This window comes from Ascidia mentula, chromosome 4 (assembly GCF_947561715.1).
Source record: "Ascidia mentula chromosome 4, kaAscMent1.1, whole genome shotgun sequence".
In the NCBI taxonomy this organism is placed as follows: Eukaryota; Metazoa; Chordata; class Ascidiacea; order Phlebobranchia; family Ascidiidae; genus Ascidia; species Ascidia mentula.
Genome location: NC_138569.1, coordinates 6,653,913 through 6,673,134, shown reverse-complemented (window position 1 = coordinate 6,673,134; position 19,222 = coordinate 6,653,913). Strand labels below are relative to the sequence as shown.

The 19,222-nt window shown below is 39.2% G+C and overlaps 3 protein-coding genes across 3 annotated transcripts; all 3 read left to right on the top strand.

Annotated features, from left to right (window-relative positions):
- Nucleotides 1-1,991: 1,991 nt before the first annotated feature.
- LOC145899799 (uncharacterized) lies at nt 1,992-5,398 on the top strand. Its single transcript, XM_082988711.1, has 6 exons — nt 1,992-2,173; nt 3,217-3,324; nt 3,383-3,496; nt 3,565-3,675; nt 5,051-5,161; nt 5,228-5,398. Exons 1-6 carry the CDS (start codon nt 2,098-2,100, stop codon nt 5,266-5,268), a joined length of 561 nt encoding a protein of 186 aa, XP_082844837.1. The 5' UTR covers nt 1,992-2,097; the 3' UTR covers nt 5,269-5,398.
- A 3,952-nt stretch (nt 5,399-9,350) lies between these two features.
- LOC145899796 (phosphatidylcholine transfer protein-like) lies at nt 9,351-15,265 on the top strand. The gene is made up of 10 exons (XM_082988707.1): nt 9,351-9,646; nt 10,102-10,210; nt 10,852-10,906; nt 11,089-11,224; nt 11,827-11,961; nt 12,292-12,409; nt 12,679-12,764; nt 12,975-13,146; nt 13,916-13,983; nt 14,380-15,265. Exons 1-10 carry the CDS (start codon nt 9,632-9,634, stop codon nt 14,476-14,478), a joined length of 993 nt encoding a protein of 330 aa, XP_082844833.1. The 5' UTR covers nt 9,351-9,631; the 3' UTR covers nt 14,479-15,265.
- Nucleotides 15,266-16,109: 844 nt separating this feature from the next.
- On the top strand, nt 16,110-18,641 carry LOC145899797 (solute carrier family 25 member 3-like). Its single transcript, XM_082988709.1, has 6 exons — nt 16,110-16,503; nt 16,572-16,696; nt 16,892-17,071; nt 17,423-17,604; nt 17,736-18,019; nt 18,156-18,641. Exons 1-6 carry the CDS (start codon nt 16,461-16,463, stop codon nt 18,311-18,313), a joined length of 972 nt encoding a protein of 323 aa, XP_082844835.1. The 5' UTR covers nt 16,110-16,460; the 3' UTR covers nt 18,314-18,641.
- The last annotated feature ends 581 nt before the right edge of the window (nt 18,642-19,222 follow it).

Here is a 19,222-nt window from a genome sequence, read left to right as displayed (position 1 = left end):
ACTTCGTTCGCTTTGTTTCCATCCGGTTTAAATAATGAAACTTTACGTGTGCGTTCAGCTGAGGCGGAGCGGGGCAGTGCAGCGGTACTGTGCTCTCCTCAGTTCGTAAATTCACTTAGTTTGGCGTTGGTATAATTGCGCATGTTAATTTCGTATCCAAAATTTTTCATGGTAAATAAATATTGTTGGAATGTTTCCATCAAGTTTCAATTAAAGTCAGGTTAGGAAAACACATCAATTAGAACTCACGTGCGATCTTATGTCAAATGTGTTAATCAAATAGGATTTCCCATCAATCCTAAATAATTGTTAAGACCCGAATTGAGACTCATATTTGGCATAGTAGGTCGCAACACTGGCCCACAGAACACTGAAAGAGGCACATGGCAGGCCTTTAAGTCTGCATAACATTTGTCACAAATATCAAAAGTATCACTAGAATCTCGACAATGTTTAATCTACATTAATATTTACGATTACTGTGGCTATTTCCCGCCAGTAAACCATGCGAGCACGCTTTGCGAGACAATTAAAGGAATACGATGATGTAATGCCAATGTGCACAAATATACGCAAGTGTTCAAGTAACATAGAAATGTTAATAAAGTTGTTAAACTGTCCGTAACAGTCTTCATCTAATTTCATGTCAATCATAAAGGGCTCATGCGTATTTGCAGGAAAGAAAAAATGTCATAACCTTGAAAAATGTGAAGTTTTACATGGAAACGTGCTGACATTACGAAATCTAGAATCAGATCGCCAAGTCAGCAAGGATAGTCAGAACAGGATAAAGGGGCCTTCAAGTACGGAACGTTCGTTTTCAAGAAAAATACGCAGGAAATTACTGATGCGAAACATTCCACAGACCCTAGGCAGTCTAGTGCCTCTCACGCAATCACACACAGTTCATTGTCAATGTGAAGAATGACGTAAGCCATTACGTAACAGTTGCATTTATTCCTGACACAGATTTAAACTGTAAAACCCTTTTTTACTCATGTAATTAAGACATATAATCATACGCAACTTCTCAGACATTTTTTCTTTCAGCAGTTCACTGTATTGTAGAGTGTCATCGTCGCCAATGTTGTATTTTATGACAAAACAATGGAATGACTTGAGGTAGAACGATAACTGGCTACATGACATGTAACACAATTAGCGTTCCAGAGGAAGAATGCTGTGAACGCAATCACTTCGCAGGGTACAATTTAACTGAAAAAACATGAGGGTCCCAACATTGGCGCTGCTCTGCATTCCCAAAACGACTTGCAGCAACACCAAGCGTTTGACAACAAATCGCTTATTTTGCAATAAAGTCGTTTACAGTACTCCTTGTGCAAAATCGGCATTGGTTTGCATTTCACTGCATGTAGGTCATTGACGGGACCATTTTCAAGTTTGGTCGGTTGCGCTCGAATAAACAGCAGTAATGCTTTGGATCAGCAGAAAATTTGTCATGTGCAAAACCGACGATAAAATGGAGAACGTTAGTGATCGTGCGCGCTTTTTTCACCAAAAGTCCGTTTTGTCATTGAACTTGTGTGATGGAGATATAGGCAGGGTTACCATCGGGCAGGAGCAAAAAATAAGCACGCTGCGTTTTAAAATTGGATTAATTTTAGAAACTTTGACGATTTTTGAAGACATTGTAAATGAATTACGGCGACAGGATAATGGCATTTTTTCAGTTACACAGCGATAATTTCTGCGGCGTTGTTTTTTGTCTATTCATAATCGCTGGATATAGGTGTTTGTAAAGCATTGTATTTTTAGGATATATGACACTGCCTGTTCGTGAGAGAAAAAAGTTTCTTTGGAAAGAAACGATTTCGAATTTTCGTTAAGTTTTCTTTCAAACGTTTGAATTACAGTTTATTTGATTTAAGGCGTGGTAAATATACAGCGGCGGCACAGAAAGCTTAAGAAAAAAAGCGGCGGCACAGAGAGCTTAAGAAAAAAAACATTTGAGTCATAATGTTTTGTAAATTTAGATTTCTAGAAATCAATGTTTTGCTTTTAGCAAACTTAGAGCATATCACCATAGACAAACGATTATTTTCAAACGATATACAATCCACAAGTTCCAAGAGCAAGATGTCTGCCAACAAGAAAATCTTCGCAGGTGTTTTGCTTTTTTCTGCTTTCTATCAAGTACTGGGAGTTGATGAAGGTATGAAACAATAGGGGTGTACATGGATCATATTACTCAGTGATTCTTCATTAAATATAAACATTGGCAAACGACTGCAGTTGCTTTTAAGGGTTGTGGGGAGAGCTCGTAGCTAACAAGTGTTTTAAACATTATGCTTGAAATGTAAAATGACACACGAGGAATCGAACAAAAACAACAGCTACATTGGCGATTTTAGTGTGATGGTTTCGTATGTATTCGCACGATTCTATGTTGTGCATGCATACAATGATAATTCCCTACAAAGTGGCCGGGATATCATTATGAAAAGTTGGATGCTCTGTAGCTTCTAACCGACTTTACGTAAACCAAAATAGCAAGATACTAACTTCAGGTTTAATCGCATTCAAGAACATGGCAAACACAAGCATCCATCAGAACGTTAGTGTCGTTAGTCGGTGCCACTGCATATGTAGGGACACCCAGTTGCTGAAACGCGACCTGTGCCCTGACCCTCACCAGTGTAGGTTTTTGACAACACACCATTTAATTGCCCATATGTAAACTGGCTTATTGTATTCCGGAAACTCAAAACAGAATTACGAAAGATCAGCGTCAGTGTAAGAGATTTTCTTTATGAAATGGAAATATTAATTTCGCCTATTGGCATCGACACTTGCTGTCTTAAAATATATACAATAAAAACGAAAAACCAAAACAAAGCTCAACAGTGAGTCCTAAAAATTCTTTCAGCGTTGTCAAAGTAAAACGGAAGCGATAAAAAACGACAAAATAATCTCCGACAGACAGCAAACTGATAATGCAAATTTGCTGTTAAAAAGTTGCGACATGTAAAAAAGGTTTTGCATTGACATTTTATACACATCACTATAAAACAATCCGCTACTAGATGGCGGTATTTGTGTCCACATCACATAGCGACACTGGATGGGCGATTGGCAACGTCGGTCGACCGCCCGACCCATATGCGTATAGAAGAAAACCTATCTTAAGATCAAATCCCAGTGTGGCCCAAAAGCAAAAATCACGTGACGACTGCAAAAAGTCTTTTTATTACTTAGAACCCATTAGCCAGAAGGCCGCTACCAAGTTAAATTCTCAAGAAGACGCTGAAGCTTGCTATGGTGAGGAGTACTGCATGTTTGGAGAATTTCAAAAGCATGAGCATGGTAAGAAATTTTTCAGGTTTACAGCTTTCCAAATATAGTATGGTTTTGACTGCTTTAGATAATTGCATTACCTACATAACTTGCCCTAAAAGGATGCTCGAATACGTATGTGCAGTACCACCATTGTACTCGTGCAAGTGCCATCCCGGATACTTAGGCCCAAGTTGTGACTGTGAGTAAAAATGTATTTTGTTTTCTGAATAATTTTTTTGTTATAACATAAGAAACCTTTTAATGCAGTTTACGATCCGTGTGCAACAGCGCCATGCGCAAACGGAAGGTGTAAAGAAACTGACAACTCTTATAAGTGCACATGCAACCCAGGATGGATCGGAAAACGCTGCCAACACAGTAAGTTTCAAAAAAATTAGCAAAGATTAATCCAAACTTTCATTTGTGAATTGACTCGTGTTTCCCAGTGTAGATCTTTGCATGTGTTGCGTGCACATTAACCGACTGCAGTAAACCGGACAAAGCGTGTTTTTGGCATCAGTCGCGGTCGACCTCGTCAAGAGGTGCATGGCCTTCAACGTTTTTCCCCTCCATCCCAGTCTTAGGTGTTGGAAAGCACTACCACGATTTCTTTGTCGATATTGGAATTTTTAATCCTTTCTTCCCATAAATTGTAGACAATCTGCAAAAAAATCAAAAGTATAAATCAATTAGTTTTGGTTGTGTGATGTGACCGCCTTCACGAAGAATGAATGTTGGTGCTCAATGGGGTGTGAAACGGTAAACAATGGCATAGCAAAGCCGTGCGTATAAGGGAGTCCCAGTGGAATTACGTTTGAAAATAAGTTTGCCATTGCCGCATTTTAGGCAACTTTCGGGCGGGGCTGGCGACCTGTCAGTTTACGGTAAAGTAGTGCACACACTTAGCCTCAGCAGTCCGCACAACCATTTTTCCGTATAAACACATCTTTAATACGTCCCACTTTACCCGTGGTTATGTTCAGTAACAATAATCTAAAAGATTTTCAAATCCTTACCTAACAGTTTGAAGTACATCTTGTGTCTTCAAATGCTTTTTTGCTCTGATGGCGCTGATTACCAAGTCAAGTCCACTCCGTGAATAGGCATTTTTCTTTTGTATATTTTCTTCTTCTTGCCCACTTGTTTTGTTGATAATTTGTCATAAGGTTTGTAGAAACTCATATTGCTTTTAGCGCGAGGCATTTTGCTAAACACTGGAAAAAAATTAAAAGTAGCTTATCCTGCGAAAACAATTATATTTATATATCGGTAGCCTAGTAAACATTTAGCCAGACGCATGGTAGCATTGAACATTAACTCAGCATGTACCACACCTGCATCCTTACTTTTGGCGACAACAAAACTAACACGCTGCAGACTCACCTTTTGCACTAATTACTCGCTTGGTCTTGCACCTGAGCCGAAGCATGTAGATCTTTGCATGTGTTGCGCTGTTTCAAAGGATGGGACAGCGCAAAGTGAACTCAAGTGGTTAACGCGAAAACATATAAAAAACATACAGTATATATACATGTACATACTTTTTATTGATATTGAAGCTGTAAAACTACAGTCAACAAACACGTTAATGCGATAAACGGTGTTGACACATCATGAGGTAGTATATATGTTTATGATATCCTTTCAAATGAAAATGCAATAATGCACAGATAAATAGTTTTACTAATTTAAAACTATCTGAAAGAAGTAAAGTAGTGAAAAAAATTTTAAAATTGAATTTTTTTTGTTTCAGAGGAATCTGATTGTATCGAAAAGAAGTTCTGCTCTGCAGGCGGTTGCGACGAAGCTGGTCGTTCATTTTGTTTGTGCGCTGAAGAGTTGGGGCTGTCTGCATGTCGTCTGCGTAAGTTTGGGTTGCTTAAATTTTTCTATCACTTTTACGTTGTTTGAATAAACTGTGTTATTACAGTTCAATCACTTGGTCCCATCTCAGGACTGCTGGCTGGTTAGCTTCCAAGACCACAGAATGAGTGTACATAGAAATGAAGGTGTCATATCATCGACAAAGATATTATGAAATGATTTCAGTTTAATTAAGTGATTTGTTCGGAGAATTTGTAAATACATTGCGTCAAATTTAGTTTAAGTTTGGTCGCTCTGACGTGTGTACAGCGAATTAACTTAATTTGAAACATTGTAAATAGGCTAAATGTGAGATTACAAAATAAATTGCTACAAAACAAGCCGAATTGTTTTATAAACATAAACGCTTATCGCCGTTCTATAAAAATATATTAGCTTATAATCTGGCAAATTAGGCAAACGATCAACAGAGGAAAAATTTTCTTCTGAAGTAACCAATCACGCAGTTTTGCCAACTTTGACTAAAACACCAAAGTCTGTTTATTCAGTGAGGTTGAGTGTATGAATTAGGGTTTATTGAATTTATTTTATTTTAGGATTAGTAAATAAAAAGCAAAGCTACAGAAAACTACTACAAAAAGGCAATGAAAAGGGTACGATTTAACTGAAAAACCATAAAGGTCTCAACATTGGCAAAGGTCTCAACATTGGCAGTGTAGTTTTTGGTCGGTTGCACTAAACCAAAGTAATGCTTTGCAAATGTACGTGAAAATCGCAGCGAACTTAAGTAGCAGACCAACGGCTTTGAGAACGTTAGTGATCCTGCGCGCTATTTTTACAAGGGGCCATTTTGTCAGTGCGACGTTGTAAAATAGACACAATGCAGTTTGTTTCGAAGTAACAGTTTTTTTTTTTCGTTAACTCTGTCACCTCCAGCAATTAGTTATTTAAATTTTTGACAGAAATGACTTATTATTGAGGCAAACAAGATGTTTGCTAATCATTTGCTATTCATGTGTTCCCTCGTTTTGCCTGGGCCCTGTTGCGCCACAGCGGGTGCATTCCCTCTTTTGTGAGGCCTGGGTTTGAAGGTATAATAGTTGTGATTTGCTTCGTCACTTCCGCATACTCAATACAACTGTTAATAATCTACTCAACAAAACATACTAATTTTTAGAAATTAGACATCAGAAAATCAATTTGTTTGTTAAGGACGCATATTGGTATTTCTATGAAAATAAGTTTTGGTGCTGGGAAATGCCCACCGTTTGGACCTTTCTCACAACAGAAATTTTACGTCACAAAGCAAACCAGTGATCATGGCAAATTTTAGGGTGTTTGGGGCAGTTTTGGTGGGGTTTTGGGCAATTTTAATCAGGTAGTTACTTGCTGGTGGGTCCTGCTGAAAACTATGGTGAAAATGGAGCACAAAATTCAGGCTGTATTTGTGGAAAAATGAATCGCTTAAGTGGCCGATCATTCGTGATTTTATAAAAGATACATCCCAGATCAACAAATTTTGATCAAAATTAGTCACTAGAAAATGGTTTAGCCAACCCCTGGGGGCATTTGCCCCCCTGGTTAGTCACCATTTTGACAAAAAAGCAACTAAAATTGGAGCTGGAGAAAAATGCAGAAAAATGAATCGTTCAACTACCCACTCATTTGCATTTTTTGTAAGTTCCAACTCTTCTCTATGCAATGTCATCAAATTTGGTTGCTGAAAAAGTGCCAAAGCACCCTCCCCCCTCCAAGATGTTTATACCCCCCTGTTGGTCATAAGATCTTCCAGGAGGCTCAACAAGTCCTTCCTCTGTAAAGTCTCATCCAGCAGCAAAATTTTTTTTCAAAACTTTGAAAATTACCAGGTCCCTATGTAAGTCACAAGACCCATCAACGGTCATTGGGAAACAAGCGGAACAGTCGCTAGATGCATTACAGCCGAGGGCCTTGAACACAGGATTTCTCCAATTTAATACCCATATAGGTCCTTAAGTTGACTACACAATAAATACTGCCGCACCAAAAAATGTTGTGCCAGCCTCTTTGTCTCCAAAGTTTTTTTTTTCCAAACTGCGCGAAATCGCTCATTATTCCTAAATATTGTTCACAGAAACAAGCAATACGTTTATAAGGAAGAAGTAATGCCATGCTAACGCATAGCAAGGCGGGATCGCCCCACTGCGCAGGCCCTCCAGCTTGGCTGCAATGCCTTAGCTGCGAAGCCTGTGAACCTTACGTTTATAAGGGGTTTTTATAGACTTTTGAAAAGTAAATTTGCATTGTAATTGATGCCATACAATCCGCCTTCTTTTTTTTGTGTTTTTTTTTTGCAACGCCTGTACCTTACATAGCGCCGGTCCTATAACCAAGAATGGTTCCACCGGTCCTTCGTCACGTCTACATTCAAAATAATTACTGAAAGTTGTACTGATTATTCGCCGACGTTTACGAAAAATAAAATGAATTGAATTGGACTGCAGTATTAGTGACCACTAAATTGTGCCTGAATCATGATAGCGGCACAAAAAAACAAGTCTTTCCATTACTCTGTTTATTGGCAAGAATGCGGTTCAAAGTTTTCTTTTCTCTAGAAAGTGTAGATCCAGTTAAAGTTAAAAGCGTATTTGGAAAGTTCATGAAGTGCAGCATCGTACATACTAAAAAGGTAAGATGCTCTTATTTTTGTGAAAAAAGTAGTAAAATTTTGAATACTTTAGGTGGCTACATAGACCAAATTCCTTGCAGTTTTGACAATTACATCTGCGTAAGTTTTGGTTGCTCAAATTTTTACTTTATCACTTTTATGAATTGTCTTATTACAGTTCAATCGATTGGTCCTATCTCATGACTGGTTGGATAACTCCCAAGCCCACGGAGTGTGTGCACTTAGGAGAAAAGGGTGTTACATCATCGCTTAGGAAATTATTTGACAAATAAACAATGAAGTAGTGGTGAATTTACTTTTTTTGCTGTACTCAACACCCTTAAATATTACGACAGGTTTCATATTTTTCACACTTGTTTGCAACACTAATATAAGCCAATTTAACGTGCAAACCATCCATTGTATTTTGCTGTGTGATCGACATTAAAATTTAGCGGATCCTGACATCGCAATATTACTTTATTAAAACATATAAGCGGGGATAGCCAATAATGTTGGACGACACTTACATCAAACAACGTCATTTGTAGTCGGGCACGGAGAAAAGCTTAGCTTGCCGGTTTCTTGCTTGGGCTAAACAGGCCCACACCTTATCGAGAACTTGATTTTTCAGATATCCCATCGGCCTGTCAGGTGTATAAAATATTCTAAAATGGCTTGAGGTAGTTATTGAACCCATACAGCACAAAACACACAAAGGTATTCAATAGGTTGTTGGGTGTGCCTTTTTTGTTTTGTTTCTCCAAGGTTAGGCCGGTTACACTTGAATTACCCTCCTTTTTGGGAGTAACTCTGACGTAGCAGACCAATGACTTGCAGAATGTTAGCGATTCCGCGCGCCATCTTACCAAAAGCCAATTTTGTCATTTATTTTCACAATGTTGTTGGTCGTCTGCAGTTCTGGGTTTTTTTGTGTGTCATTTGTCTGTCATTGACCCATTTTTTTTTTAAATGTCACAAAAAATAAAAGCCATTTCGGACACAATGTCCCAAACGAAATTGGCTGGTAGATTATTTAAGTTGCTTTACATTATTGCGAACGAAAGAATTATACCGTAAATGACCAAAATAAATTGAAAATGTCCTAAATTTATGCTGGCATTTCGGTCATTTGACAGAAATTTTTTGGTGAAAAAAAAACACAGCGCAGTTCCCTTTTAACCTTCAGTTTTAGGATATATTGTCGGAATGTTTTGCAGCGAACTGAGAAAACAATTGTACACATGCATTCTTGACGGAAATGACAAACAAGATTAGTTGTCTGCAGCTTACCCGCTGGCAGTGGAAGTGAAAGAAGTTTCAGGCACATTTATGTAGAAGTGATAAGGCCGTAACTACCTCATAAAACAAGCTGCAGTGTTTTTCTGATATCCAAAACAAACATAACATGCACTCTTGGAGTTCTTTGTTGGACGCTCACGTGAACTTGAAAAACAAAAACATGAAGAAGGCACCACATTAACCGAGGTGTGTCGACATCGTCTTTCACGAAAACAAGAACCCGCAAGCAGTTTCAGCCCTTTCTCTAATCCGGTCCAATTGAGCGAGCAAAGTCCGCAGCGACAGAGCGTTGCGAAAGACTGTTGTTTACGGTCATCCGGCTGGCAAGTCAGTACAGTTCTCACATTTGCTGAAACGCTTGCGCCAGCAGTTTGTCTAGGCCGAAGTAAACACTGCGCGACGGACGGAGGTAACTCTGGGTCAAAGTACAAGTGGTTGCTTTTCCAAGCAGGCTTCGTTAAATGCTGTACAAATTGGTCTCGCTCCAAAAGTACAAATAGAGAGAGCAACCCGCGCAGTGCCAAGCCTACGCCAAAGGAACCAAACAAGCAGCATAACCTTATGATTAAGCTACAGGTAGGTGGGAAATATTCTTGCGATTGGACGTTGTTGTTTGTACTCTTTACAAGATTACATAACTGGACAAAAACTTTAGAAGTATAATTTTGACTACTGGCATGCTCTGTGATGTGAACTTTAAGAAAATGTGGTTGTTTAAATAGCGCTTTCTGCATTGTCAAACATGGCTGGGATAAGTCACATAAGTTACTGGCTGCAAAAAACTTTGTGGCAGACTTAATTTGTGTAAACATTTTTTCTACCGAAGGTAACTTCTTTTAAACAAAATACTCAACGACGTTGTGTAGTACTATATGTATATTTTGTACTTAAAAACCGAACAATACAATAAATTGTTGGCTGTAGTCATAGCAGCTTTTTGGATGGATCGGGTTGACTGGGGTAAACTGATAGGTTCAGTGGTGTGTGTCTTAACGCTTGGTCGAAGATCAACAAAGCGTTTTCGTTTCAAGGTTTTGCGGTACATGGGCATATTGACAGTCATGAAGCTTGGAGTGTTCGCCGTCTCCGCCTTGTCCCTTCTGATAGCCTTTACATGGATTGTGATTTACTGCCCAGTCAGTAAGTATACTACTTCTATGCGCAGTTGGTCTTGTAATAAAAATCACACTGGTTGCGTTAAACTTCTAAATGAATAATGTATCGAAATAATCCGAGCAGGACGTAAACATATTTCACTGGACACATGTTTACAACCATAGGTCCTGCGACAGCTTTGGCCATATGTTGAAATCGACGCGCTGAAAATTGATCCTTATTAAATTTAAATGACTCAGTTATTTGCTAGAAAGGTCGCCGCAAGCCCTTGTGGTTTCAACCGTTGCGCATCGATAATTAATGAAGAGGAATGTGTTTATGTTAGTGACGTAATGTGTGTGTGAGGCACGTAGTGGCGTCATGCTGTTAAGTATTACCGACTGTTGCTTTGCTGAACACCGACGTTTCCTTTCTCTTTTTGTCGTCACAGGCGAAATGCCAGACACCATTGCAAAGAACTTAAACTATCTTGACCTACTTGCGTGGCGGATAAGCAAATGGGTTAAGAGTCTGTATCTAGGTTCAAACACGTTTGATAAAAAACTTGTCCAGTCCTTGACGTTGTTAATCGCAGGGGTTTAAGTGCGGCTATTAGTTTGTATTCAAAGCTAGTTGCAATGGTTTATAATTACACCCCCATTAACTCTGTGTTTGAATTTTGTCAGGTGTGATGAAGGCGAAACAACCAATCGAGAATCAAATTAACGTTCACGCGAGCAGGTATCCCAATAGTTACATTTTGGGTTTATTCTTAGTACTGATAATGCCTTAAATAACACAGCATCTGAATAAGAACTAAATGTAGCGAATACACAGTGGTGTAATCTTTGCATACAAATATGCGACTGATAAGTTAACCATCATTACAAATGCTGACTTGCACTTGATCTTGTGGTAAACAGAAATGACGACATGACCCTGGATGAATACTTCGACCACTACGAGAAAGACACCGTAGAAGACGTAAAGGCTGCCAAGTCACATGATGACACCAAGAACATGGTGAAAAACTCGAAGCCTTCCAAAGAGAGGAGCGAGGTAAGAATGTCGCATTGGCGAATACAAAAGGCAATTTGGGATGGTAAATACCATTCAGAACCTTTTGTTGGAGAAGGGGCAATTCAAAGAAAAAGTGACCTATAGCCTAATAAAAAGCGGGGTGTGTTGTATTACTGGATAGCTTTTTCTTGGCGGAAAGAAATATTAAGTTTGTTAGTAAATTTCACGCTGATGTGGACAAAGAGTAATGGCACATTCTTACTTACACCCATGTAACCTACTGGGCATCCCACGCGATTAGCCCTACAAGAAGATTAAACTTTTGCTGTAATTCAAGTAATGGCCAGGCTTCAAAGCAACAATTTAAATGCTGCTCGCCACGGCTTTTAACAACGCTTGAGCGTGTTTTGTTAGAACAGCTTGTTGGTAGTTATGCTGCGTTGAAGTATTGCATACAACGTGTTTTCCGTAAAAAAATGTTCCGTTATCTTTTAAATGAAATTGCTTCGTTTCAAAAAAACAAGGGTTTGACCGCATCACCTCCGTGGCTTTTATAGATTTATTGCCTTTCGAGCGTATTCAGTACTTCTATTCTCATTAATTCTTCATTGAGCCTGGTAGTCGTTACTGTGTGAACGTAGGTGGAAGTGCCTATAGAGCTGTACAAGGACAGTGCCTTCCAATCGATGATAGATCAGCTGCACACCAGACAACTGGACGGATACGATTTCCTCGCTGAGTCTATGAACGTCACAATATACCGCACACCAAAAGGGGTAAGTGCGGGACCCTTACAAAACAAGTTGCAAAAGTGTCCAAGAATTTACGATTTTAATATCATTAGCCAACTACTCTGTATTTTATGTAAGTCTGTGACCGTTCCAATGATCATACAAAAGTTCTCTTCGTTTTGCCCTTGTTTACTTTACAAATATATGGACAAAGCTGCACGCAGCACAATTCTATTCAACTAACAGACATCGCTTATTGTTCTGTGGAAACGTTCATAGTTACATCAAATAAGAGCAACAACACTTTTGCCATTTTGGTCATAAATTGTAAAAAATATATGTCATGTAAGGTGCCTTGACATTTCCTTTACGCAGAACGCTGGTCTTTACCAGTACAAGCTCTACGCCACTTTACCAAACGCATCTCCAGACCAGATAGCTGCCGTGTTCCTCGACAACGAATACCGCTTGGTGTGGGATCATTACGTGACCGGTAAGTCCATGTCAAATGTTTGTCTAAAATCTCGCGCATGTTGACATATGTTTTAATACACGCTGTGTGCCTTTGAGGTCGACGCCCGGCTATATTTCGAAGTGCTGAGAAATGTGTTGCAATGTAGGAGTGCAATTGCTCAGCTGTCCCTGTGCAGATATTAAACGGACTTTGCCCACCGAACGTCCTTGCGGTAGCTGCGAAAATGCTGCCGGAAAACTTTTCGCTGCAACTTCCAAAATGCAATGACATGTTTGTACTTTGTTCAGATCTATACTTGGTACAGAAGAACGAGAAAGGCCCGGACGTTGTCTACTTTAACGTCGACTTTCCTTGGCCGCTGTCGAACCGTGACGTATCCTTTTTGTTGCAAAATTTTAACTGGAGCAATTATCCGACTAATCTGGTGTTTTTTGTCACATTGATATTAACGGTACTTTCAATAGAACGAACCATGTTTTGTTGGAACTTTGTCGTTAGCACGATCGGCAATCACTGAAAAAGATTGGCCGCGCACATGGAATGCAGACGAATGGTTTATATCCTTAACCTTAGCTTTCTAAAGTACGTTTACGCCCGCGAAACGCGGCGGATCACCCGGGACGGAAAAGATTACCTCGTGATCGTAATGCACAGCGTCACAAAGCACAACGTACCAGTGAAAAGCAGCGCGATACGCGTGACCGATTATCACCAGTCGCTAGCCCTAGAGCTTTGGAACGGCAAGGGTACAAGAGGTAAGGCAAACTACGGGCTTATCCGCTGTATTGGTTCAGTTTATGTTACGGTTTAATGCTCCTGGCTCATCCATACGGCATACAATTATATGGGGTGAGTTTTTTGGGGGCACAGGAGGTTTACTCAACTCTAAACGCGGACTTGTGCACGTAGCAAGGGAGATAAACTGCATTTGAGTAAGTGCGTGTACTAAAACCACACAGGCCCAATTTCCGTTAAAGTTAATGAATAAAGCCGGATGTTGCAGACATTTTGGTCCCGTTTAGCACCATGACAAAATTTTAGCTGTTTACAACTCCGTATTGGATTGATTACTTTTACTTTCAGGCGAAATATGCGCTTAGGGTTAGCACTTTGAAGTAAACTTATAAAACTTAAACTTATAAAAAAATATAACGTAGCCTAATGTGAGAACCTGTGCTAGTTATTTATTTTAACAATACGCATCAGCATTAGGTTTTTCTTTCTGTAATATTGAATTATTGATGTGGCATGCCATTATAACGCACGTTTTAAAAACGACAAACAACGATTTGCCCCTCCGGAACCTGTACAGTAATGGCACGCATTTGTGGCAACCGTGCATGTTTGCAATCAATCAAACAAGTCGATTCAGGCGCCGGTCGGGTTAGCAGGAGGCGCCATACGATTCCCACAGTCATATTTGCAGTTGGTTTGTAAATTCTGCAAATATGTGACTTACAAAGATTTCGCTGACGATATATGAACGTACACGCTTCAAGTTTAACTTTGCTTTGTCTGTTCCAGCTTACATTGAATATTACGACGATCCCAAAGGAAATCTTCCATCGTGGCTTGTCAATTGGGCAGCAAAGGTAAGGCATGTCCACAACGTGGTCACTGTAACAAAATTTGTTTAAAAGCACTCGTTGAACTTAATAATGTTACACAAAGATCATTCAGTTGTACCATTTTATATAGGACATATTTGTAACAACATTTGAATGTACTATTTATATCCCCTTCTGGGAGTTATCCAGTGATTTCATCACCAGTAACAGTTTACGGGAGACAAAAACTTGGTTTTATTGACACCAGTTAACATTTTCACAAGAAATATCAATCGCAATAGATTTATATGGACCGCACCATAAACTCTACATGCTGTTTCTTACATTTGCACTTCCATTAAAATATCTAAACCCCACTTCGTTGTCACGTGTTAGCTGTATAGCCTATATTCTTATAAACTTGTATTGTGTTTATTGCAGACTGGCGTTCCAGCGTTTATGGCTGACCTTCAGCGAGCATGCGGCGGACTGCAAACGTATCTAAATGAGCATCATCGGAAGGCTGTCGTCATACAATAAAGTTCCTGTTGTTGTCGCAGCACATTTGCATGGCGGGTATTGACAATGGACAAAAATGGCACGTTCGTTGACTACACAGTGCTTTATTTGGCGCTAAAGTCGCTGACCGTTGTGCGTCGTCCCAATTGTCTACCTCACAAAGCTTTAAACAGTGGACTTCAGATCATGGGCAAAAAAATACGTTACCCTTTTTGTTTTGTATGGCGCTAAGGTTAAAACAAGCGTCATCTTTGATTGTCGCGCACTGTGCCCTGTAGCATGCTTTCAATTTCACAAGTGCCTTCGATTGCATGTGGTCTCCCTGGGTATTGTTTCATCTTAACATATAGGCTATTTCAAGACCTATGAATTCAAAAGTTTTAACCCAAGAAATTTTGTACTAATATTTCACATAACCTTTCCTTATTTCTGCGATTCAATGCTATGCGTTCGTTGAATTACACGCGACACTTTTTAACTTTTTTATTCCTTACAATGCAGCGGAGGTTACTGATCAAAAAAGCAAGCGTTTGCTTTTTTATTGTTTTCGTGCGTTATTAACTGTTTTCACGATATTATCTGCAATTCAATGCAATTTTTGCTTCTCTAATTCGATACCATTGTATCCTATGCATGTAAACGCTCACTACGTCTTCGGAGGGCGCCCCATTATTCTCGCCAGCGCCCTATCGGAGACAAATGTTTTGGTCACTAAAATGTTGACATGTGAAGTGCTGTTTGGTAAACACTACAAGAATAAAATGGTTGAAATGAACAATAAATTGGGGCCATTATAAAGCTCAGCACATATTTAATTGGTTTTTGCAGGCCTAGTAAAACGTAGGCAAATATGGAACGTGACTCCGGTCAAGCCAAAATCTAGATCACCTGAACAACATTATGACGTAAGTTTAAAAAAAGGTCAAACAGTCAACCAACATATCGCCTTCTTTGCATTAAAAGCTTCGTTCGCAATCTTGACTTCTAAAATTGTATCGACAAATTTGCTGTGTCCTTTAGCGCAATACCTGTAAAGGCCATTTTTATCACAACTTGCCTTTGGGCCACACAACCTTTAATTTTGGTTACAACTGATATATTTATAAGAGTATTTAGCCTACAGTTCAAGAGTAGCAAATGTAGGCTACGAACAAGCATTAACTTAGGCCCATTCTTTGTTTCTCTGATCAGCAAATAAAGCTAAGCTACCCAATACAACAGACATTAGCCTACAATTCATTTGAGTCAATGCAACACCTGGCTACACCTAGCTGTCACCTATGAAACTTCTGATCAGATTTGGTAATGTCCACATCGCTCAAAGTGCTAATGTTTGGGAAAGTCCTTTGGTCATAAAAAGCAGTCAGAAAATCCTGCGTTATAGCCTGCAGGCTATGGATCTCCCTTATCGTTGGGTAATTTTAATCAGACGCCATATGTCATCAGATAAGACCCAAAGGTTTTGAAGTGCTTGATACTTCAATTCCCCTTTTTAGGAACTGCATGACGTAGGTAAGTGCTTCATAGCGTTGCGTCACAGTGATGTCAAAGACTTACGTCAGCCAAGCGCACATTACGTCATGGACGGGTATTTTTCAGGAAGGAAATATAAGAGGCAGACTGTTGGTATACTAGCTGTGACAGCAGAAAACAAATATTACTGATGCTTCGCAAAATTACTTAATTTGTTGCTACAAGGGCATAAAGGGTCGATTGGCTTGTAGCGTTTTAATGAATGGTGAAAATAATGTAGAAAATTCCCGTTTGGTTTCATAAGTGGGGAAGATTATGCGGTTTGTATGTTTCTTGCTCTGACTTGGCAAATTGTTGTTGGTTTAGATATCACGAGGTGCATGGTGTTTGCTGGCGATATTTAAACAAAATGAAAACAATGTCCTGTGCAAACTGTGTTCGTGAGGAGATGGTCATAGGCCTATATGTGAGCAACTTGGGCACAGAAAAAAAGATCGTTTTATTTCAAAGGCTAGCACAAAACTAACAGAATGTTACCCTCGGAAAGAATGATTGGTGCGCTGTCGGTTTCGGGTTAGTACTTCTGCCTATTCGTCACTCATAAATTGGCACAACATATTGAATTCTGCTTCTATTTGAAGGTAAAGACAGTGTTGAATTCGGGAGTGGAAGATACTTTGCCTTATGTGGTTTAGGAGGAATTTTAAGTTGTGGAATTACTCACACAGCATTTGTGCCACTTGATGTTGTTAAATGCCAAATTCAGGTAAATTAGTGTATGTAAAAACAGCCACTTTGTTTTTACATAGGCCACAATTATGATGAAAAAGGATAGATGTATATGTGGATTTTGCAAATTTAAATATAGTATATGGCAATATTTATTTTAATAATGTTTTCAACTATGGTTTGGTTGAGAACCATAATTTTGGTTTAAAAATTCACGTTATTTGATTTTTAGGTGAATCCAGAGAAGTACAGAAACACTTTTCATGGGTTCCATGTCACTTTTCGAGAAGAAGGCATGAGGGGTTTTACCAAAGGATGGTCTCCAACACTAATTGGATATTCAATGCAAGGCCTTTTCAAGTTCGGCCTGTATGAAGTCTTCAAATCTTTATACAGTGACGTACTTGGAGAAGTGAGTTCAAGCATATATGCAAAAAAGGCATAATATTGGCGAGCTGCAGACAGGGTGTGTACACGCACTCTGTTGACCTGTAATGTCTCATCAGTGCAGCTGTTGAAGTGGCACTGTGCTAGCTTCTACACTAGCAGGCACACTAAATTCCACTTTGAGATACCGTGGTCTGAGTTCAAGCATTTTGATTGTTTTCCACATTATCTATTTTGCTTGAAAATAAATAAATACCCCAAAATTAAATAGCATGCGTACTGATAAAACCCTGTGGTTCATTGAGTCAGGTGCCCATAGGTACCAAACTTGTTGCAATGTGATGACTAGGAAAATCATCTTTATAATGTATTTTAGGAAACAACCTACTTGTGGAGAACATCTGTATACCTTGCTGCAAGTGCATCTGCTGAATTTTTTGCTGATATTGCACTTTCTCCTATGGAAGCTTGCAAAGTAAGAATCCAGACTCAGCCAGGATTTGCAAACACACTGAGAGAAGCATTCCCCAAAATGAAGGCACAGGAAGGCTGGGCAGCGTAAGTGTATGAAGGAAAATATTTAGCTGATAACTGCGTGTTTCAGTATGCAAGTATGTGAACATTTTTGGGTACTTATTGAATGTTCATATCATATGCAGAAATTAAATTTAGTATCTTTATATTTTTAGATTTTACAAAGGGATAGTACCCCTGTGGGGTCGCCAAATTCCATACACTATGATGAAGTTTGCTTGCTTTGAACGAACAATAGAAGCAATATATAAATATGTTATGCCCAAACCCAGAGAAGAATGTAGTAAAGGCGAGCAACTGGTTGTCACCTTTATCGCTGGTTACATTGCTGGTGTTTTTTGTGCTGTTGTGTCACATCCATCAGACTCTGTTGTATCTGTTTTAAACAAGGACAAGGGAAGTACATCAATGGATGCACTGCGGAAATTAGGAATAAAAGGTGCAGATTTTAAATTTATGCTTTGGAACATTTTTCATTTCAAATATGTTACAGGTTATAGTAGTTTGATAATTGTTTAGGGATGGATTCTCACTCAAAGCAATATATGACCCTATTCTAAACTTTGAAATTCCAGGTGTGTGGAAGGGTCTGTCTACAAGAATTCTGATGATTGGTTCGATTACTGCACTCCAGTGGTTTGTTTATGATTCTGTAAAAGTTTACTTTCGGATGCCTAGACCGCCGCCACCAGAGATGCCCGAAAGTCTAAGAGTTAAACTCTCCCAGCAATAACATGCAGTTTTTAAGGAGGGATTTTAGATCTTCACATGCATTTGCATCAGTTGAAGAAGGCTATCACCAATTGGCTCCGCTCTTAAAATGAGGCAGTTTGTTATTTGAGAAGTGTTACCTCTAGTTTTTAACCTTTAAAAAACTCACAGCATAGAAGTTCTTTGTGGAAATGCCAATGCTACATATTTTAATTTTTTTGATCTTGCATACTACAGTTTTATTTATATTGTATTTCATCTGCACTGTCTATTTTATTGCAATATGCTGATCTATTAACAGAGCACTTACGTGATTTGCTGCACAAATGTACCCAACTCTGTGTAATAAATCCAAATTAAAAAAAAAATGTGTTTCGTTGGAATTGCTGTGAAAAAGTTGTGGACTTTAAGAATAATCAAAAACATGTTTTGTAGCTATCAACCTTACAATCCTCAACAAACTATCATTTAAAAATATATATATATATTACCTTATCCAAGTTGGCTAGGTCCATGAAGGCGCAAACACTTGTTTCTTGCCAGTCAACCGTTGACAACATGGTGCATGATCCCACAATGCACCGAACACCACTTTTCGTGTAGGCTATAAATCCAACCAATGTCAGGTGCACAACCTACTGACTTCTACGACTGGTGATGCTATGCATTTCAGCCCCAGGAGAATGATCGTGCGCCGCACCAGGATCCACAAGAGAGTTTTAGGGCCACGGAAATTATTATTTGCTTTGAAATTGGATAAGTTTTACCCCTCGGCGCGACCTAAAATCGCGATTTTGAAAAAGTCTCGCACCGGAACATATTATTTTCCCCTCCAGGACCTTGACACATCCGTGTTGTCTGTAACCAAGGTACGTGCAGACGCCACCACAAACAAATCGGTTCAGCTTGAGGCACGATACGGTAAAGATGG

What these genes read in the sequence shown, in the direction of transcription:
- LOC145899799 (XM_082988711.1), top strand. Translation starts at nt 2,098, where the DNA reads ATGTCTGCCAACAAGAAAATCTTCGCAGGTGTTTTGCTTTTTTCTGCT. An exon ending in ATTTCAAAAGCATGAGCATG is followed by an intron (nt 3,325 to 3,382) that starts GTAAGAAATTTT and finishes TGACTGCTTTAG; the next exon opens with ATAATTGCATTACCTACATA. An exon ending in CGGAAAACGCTGCCAACACA is followed by an intron (nt 3,676 to 5,050) that starts GTAAGTTTCAAA and finishes TTTTTGTTTCAG; the next exon opens with AGGAATCTGATTGTATCGAA.
- LOC145899796 (XM_082988707.1), top strand. An exon ending in TGTGATTTACTGCCCAGTCA is followed by an intron (nt 10,211 to 10,851) that starts GTAAGTATACTA and finishes GAATTTTGTCAG; the next exon opens with GTGTGATGAAGGCGAAACAA. An exon ending in GAACGGCAAGGGTACAAGAG is followed by an intron (nt 13,147 to 13,915) that starts GTAAGGCAAACT and finishes TGTCTGTTCCAG; the next exon opens with CTTACATTGAATATTACGAC.
- LOC145899797 (XM_082988709.1), top strand. Translation starts at nt 16,461, where the DNA reads ATGTTACCCTCGGAAAGAATGATTGGTGCGCTGTCGGTTTCGG. An exon ending in ACAGTGACGTACTTGGAGAA is followed by an intron (nt 17,072 to 17,422) that starts GTGAGTTCAAGC and finishes AATGTATTTTAG; the next exon opens with GAAACAACCTACTTGTGGAG. An exon ending in GCACAGGAAGGCTGGGCAGC is followed by an intron (nt 17,605 to 17,735) that starts GTAAGTGTATGA and finishes TTATATTTTTAG; the next exon opens with ATTTTACAAAGGGATAGTAC.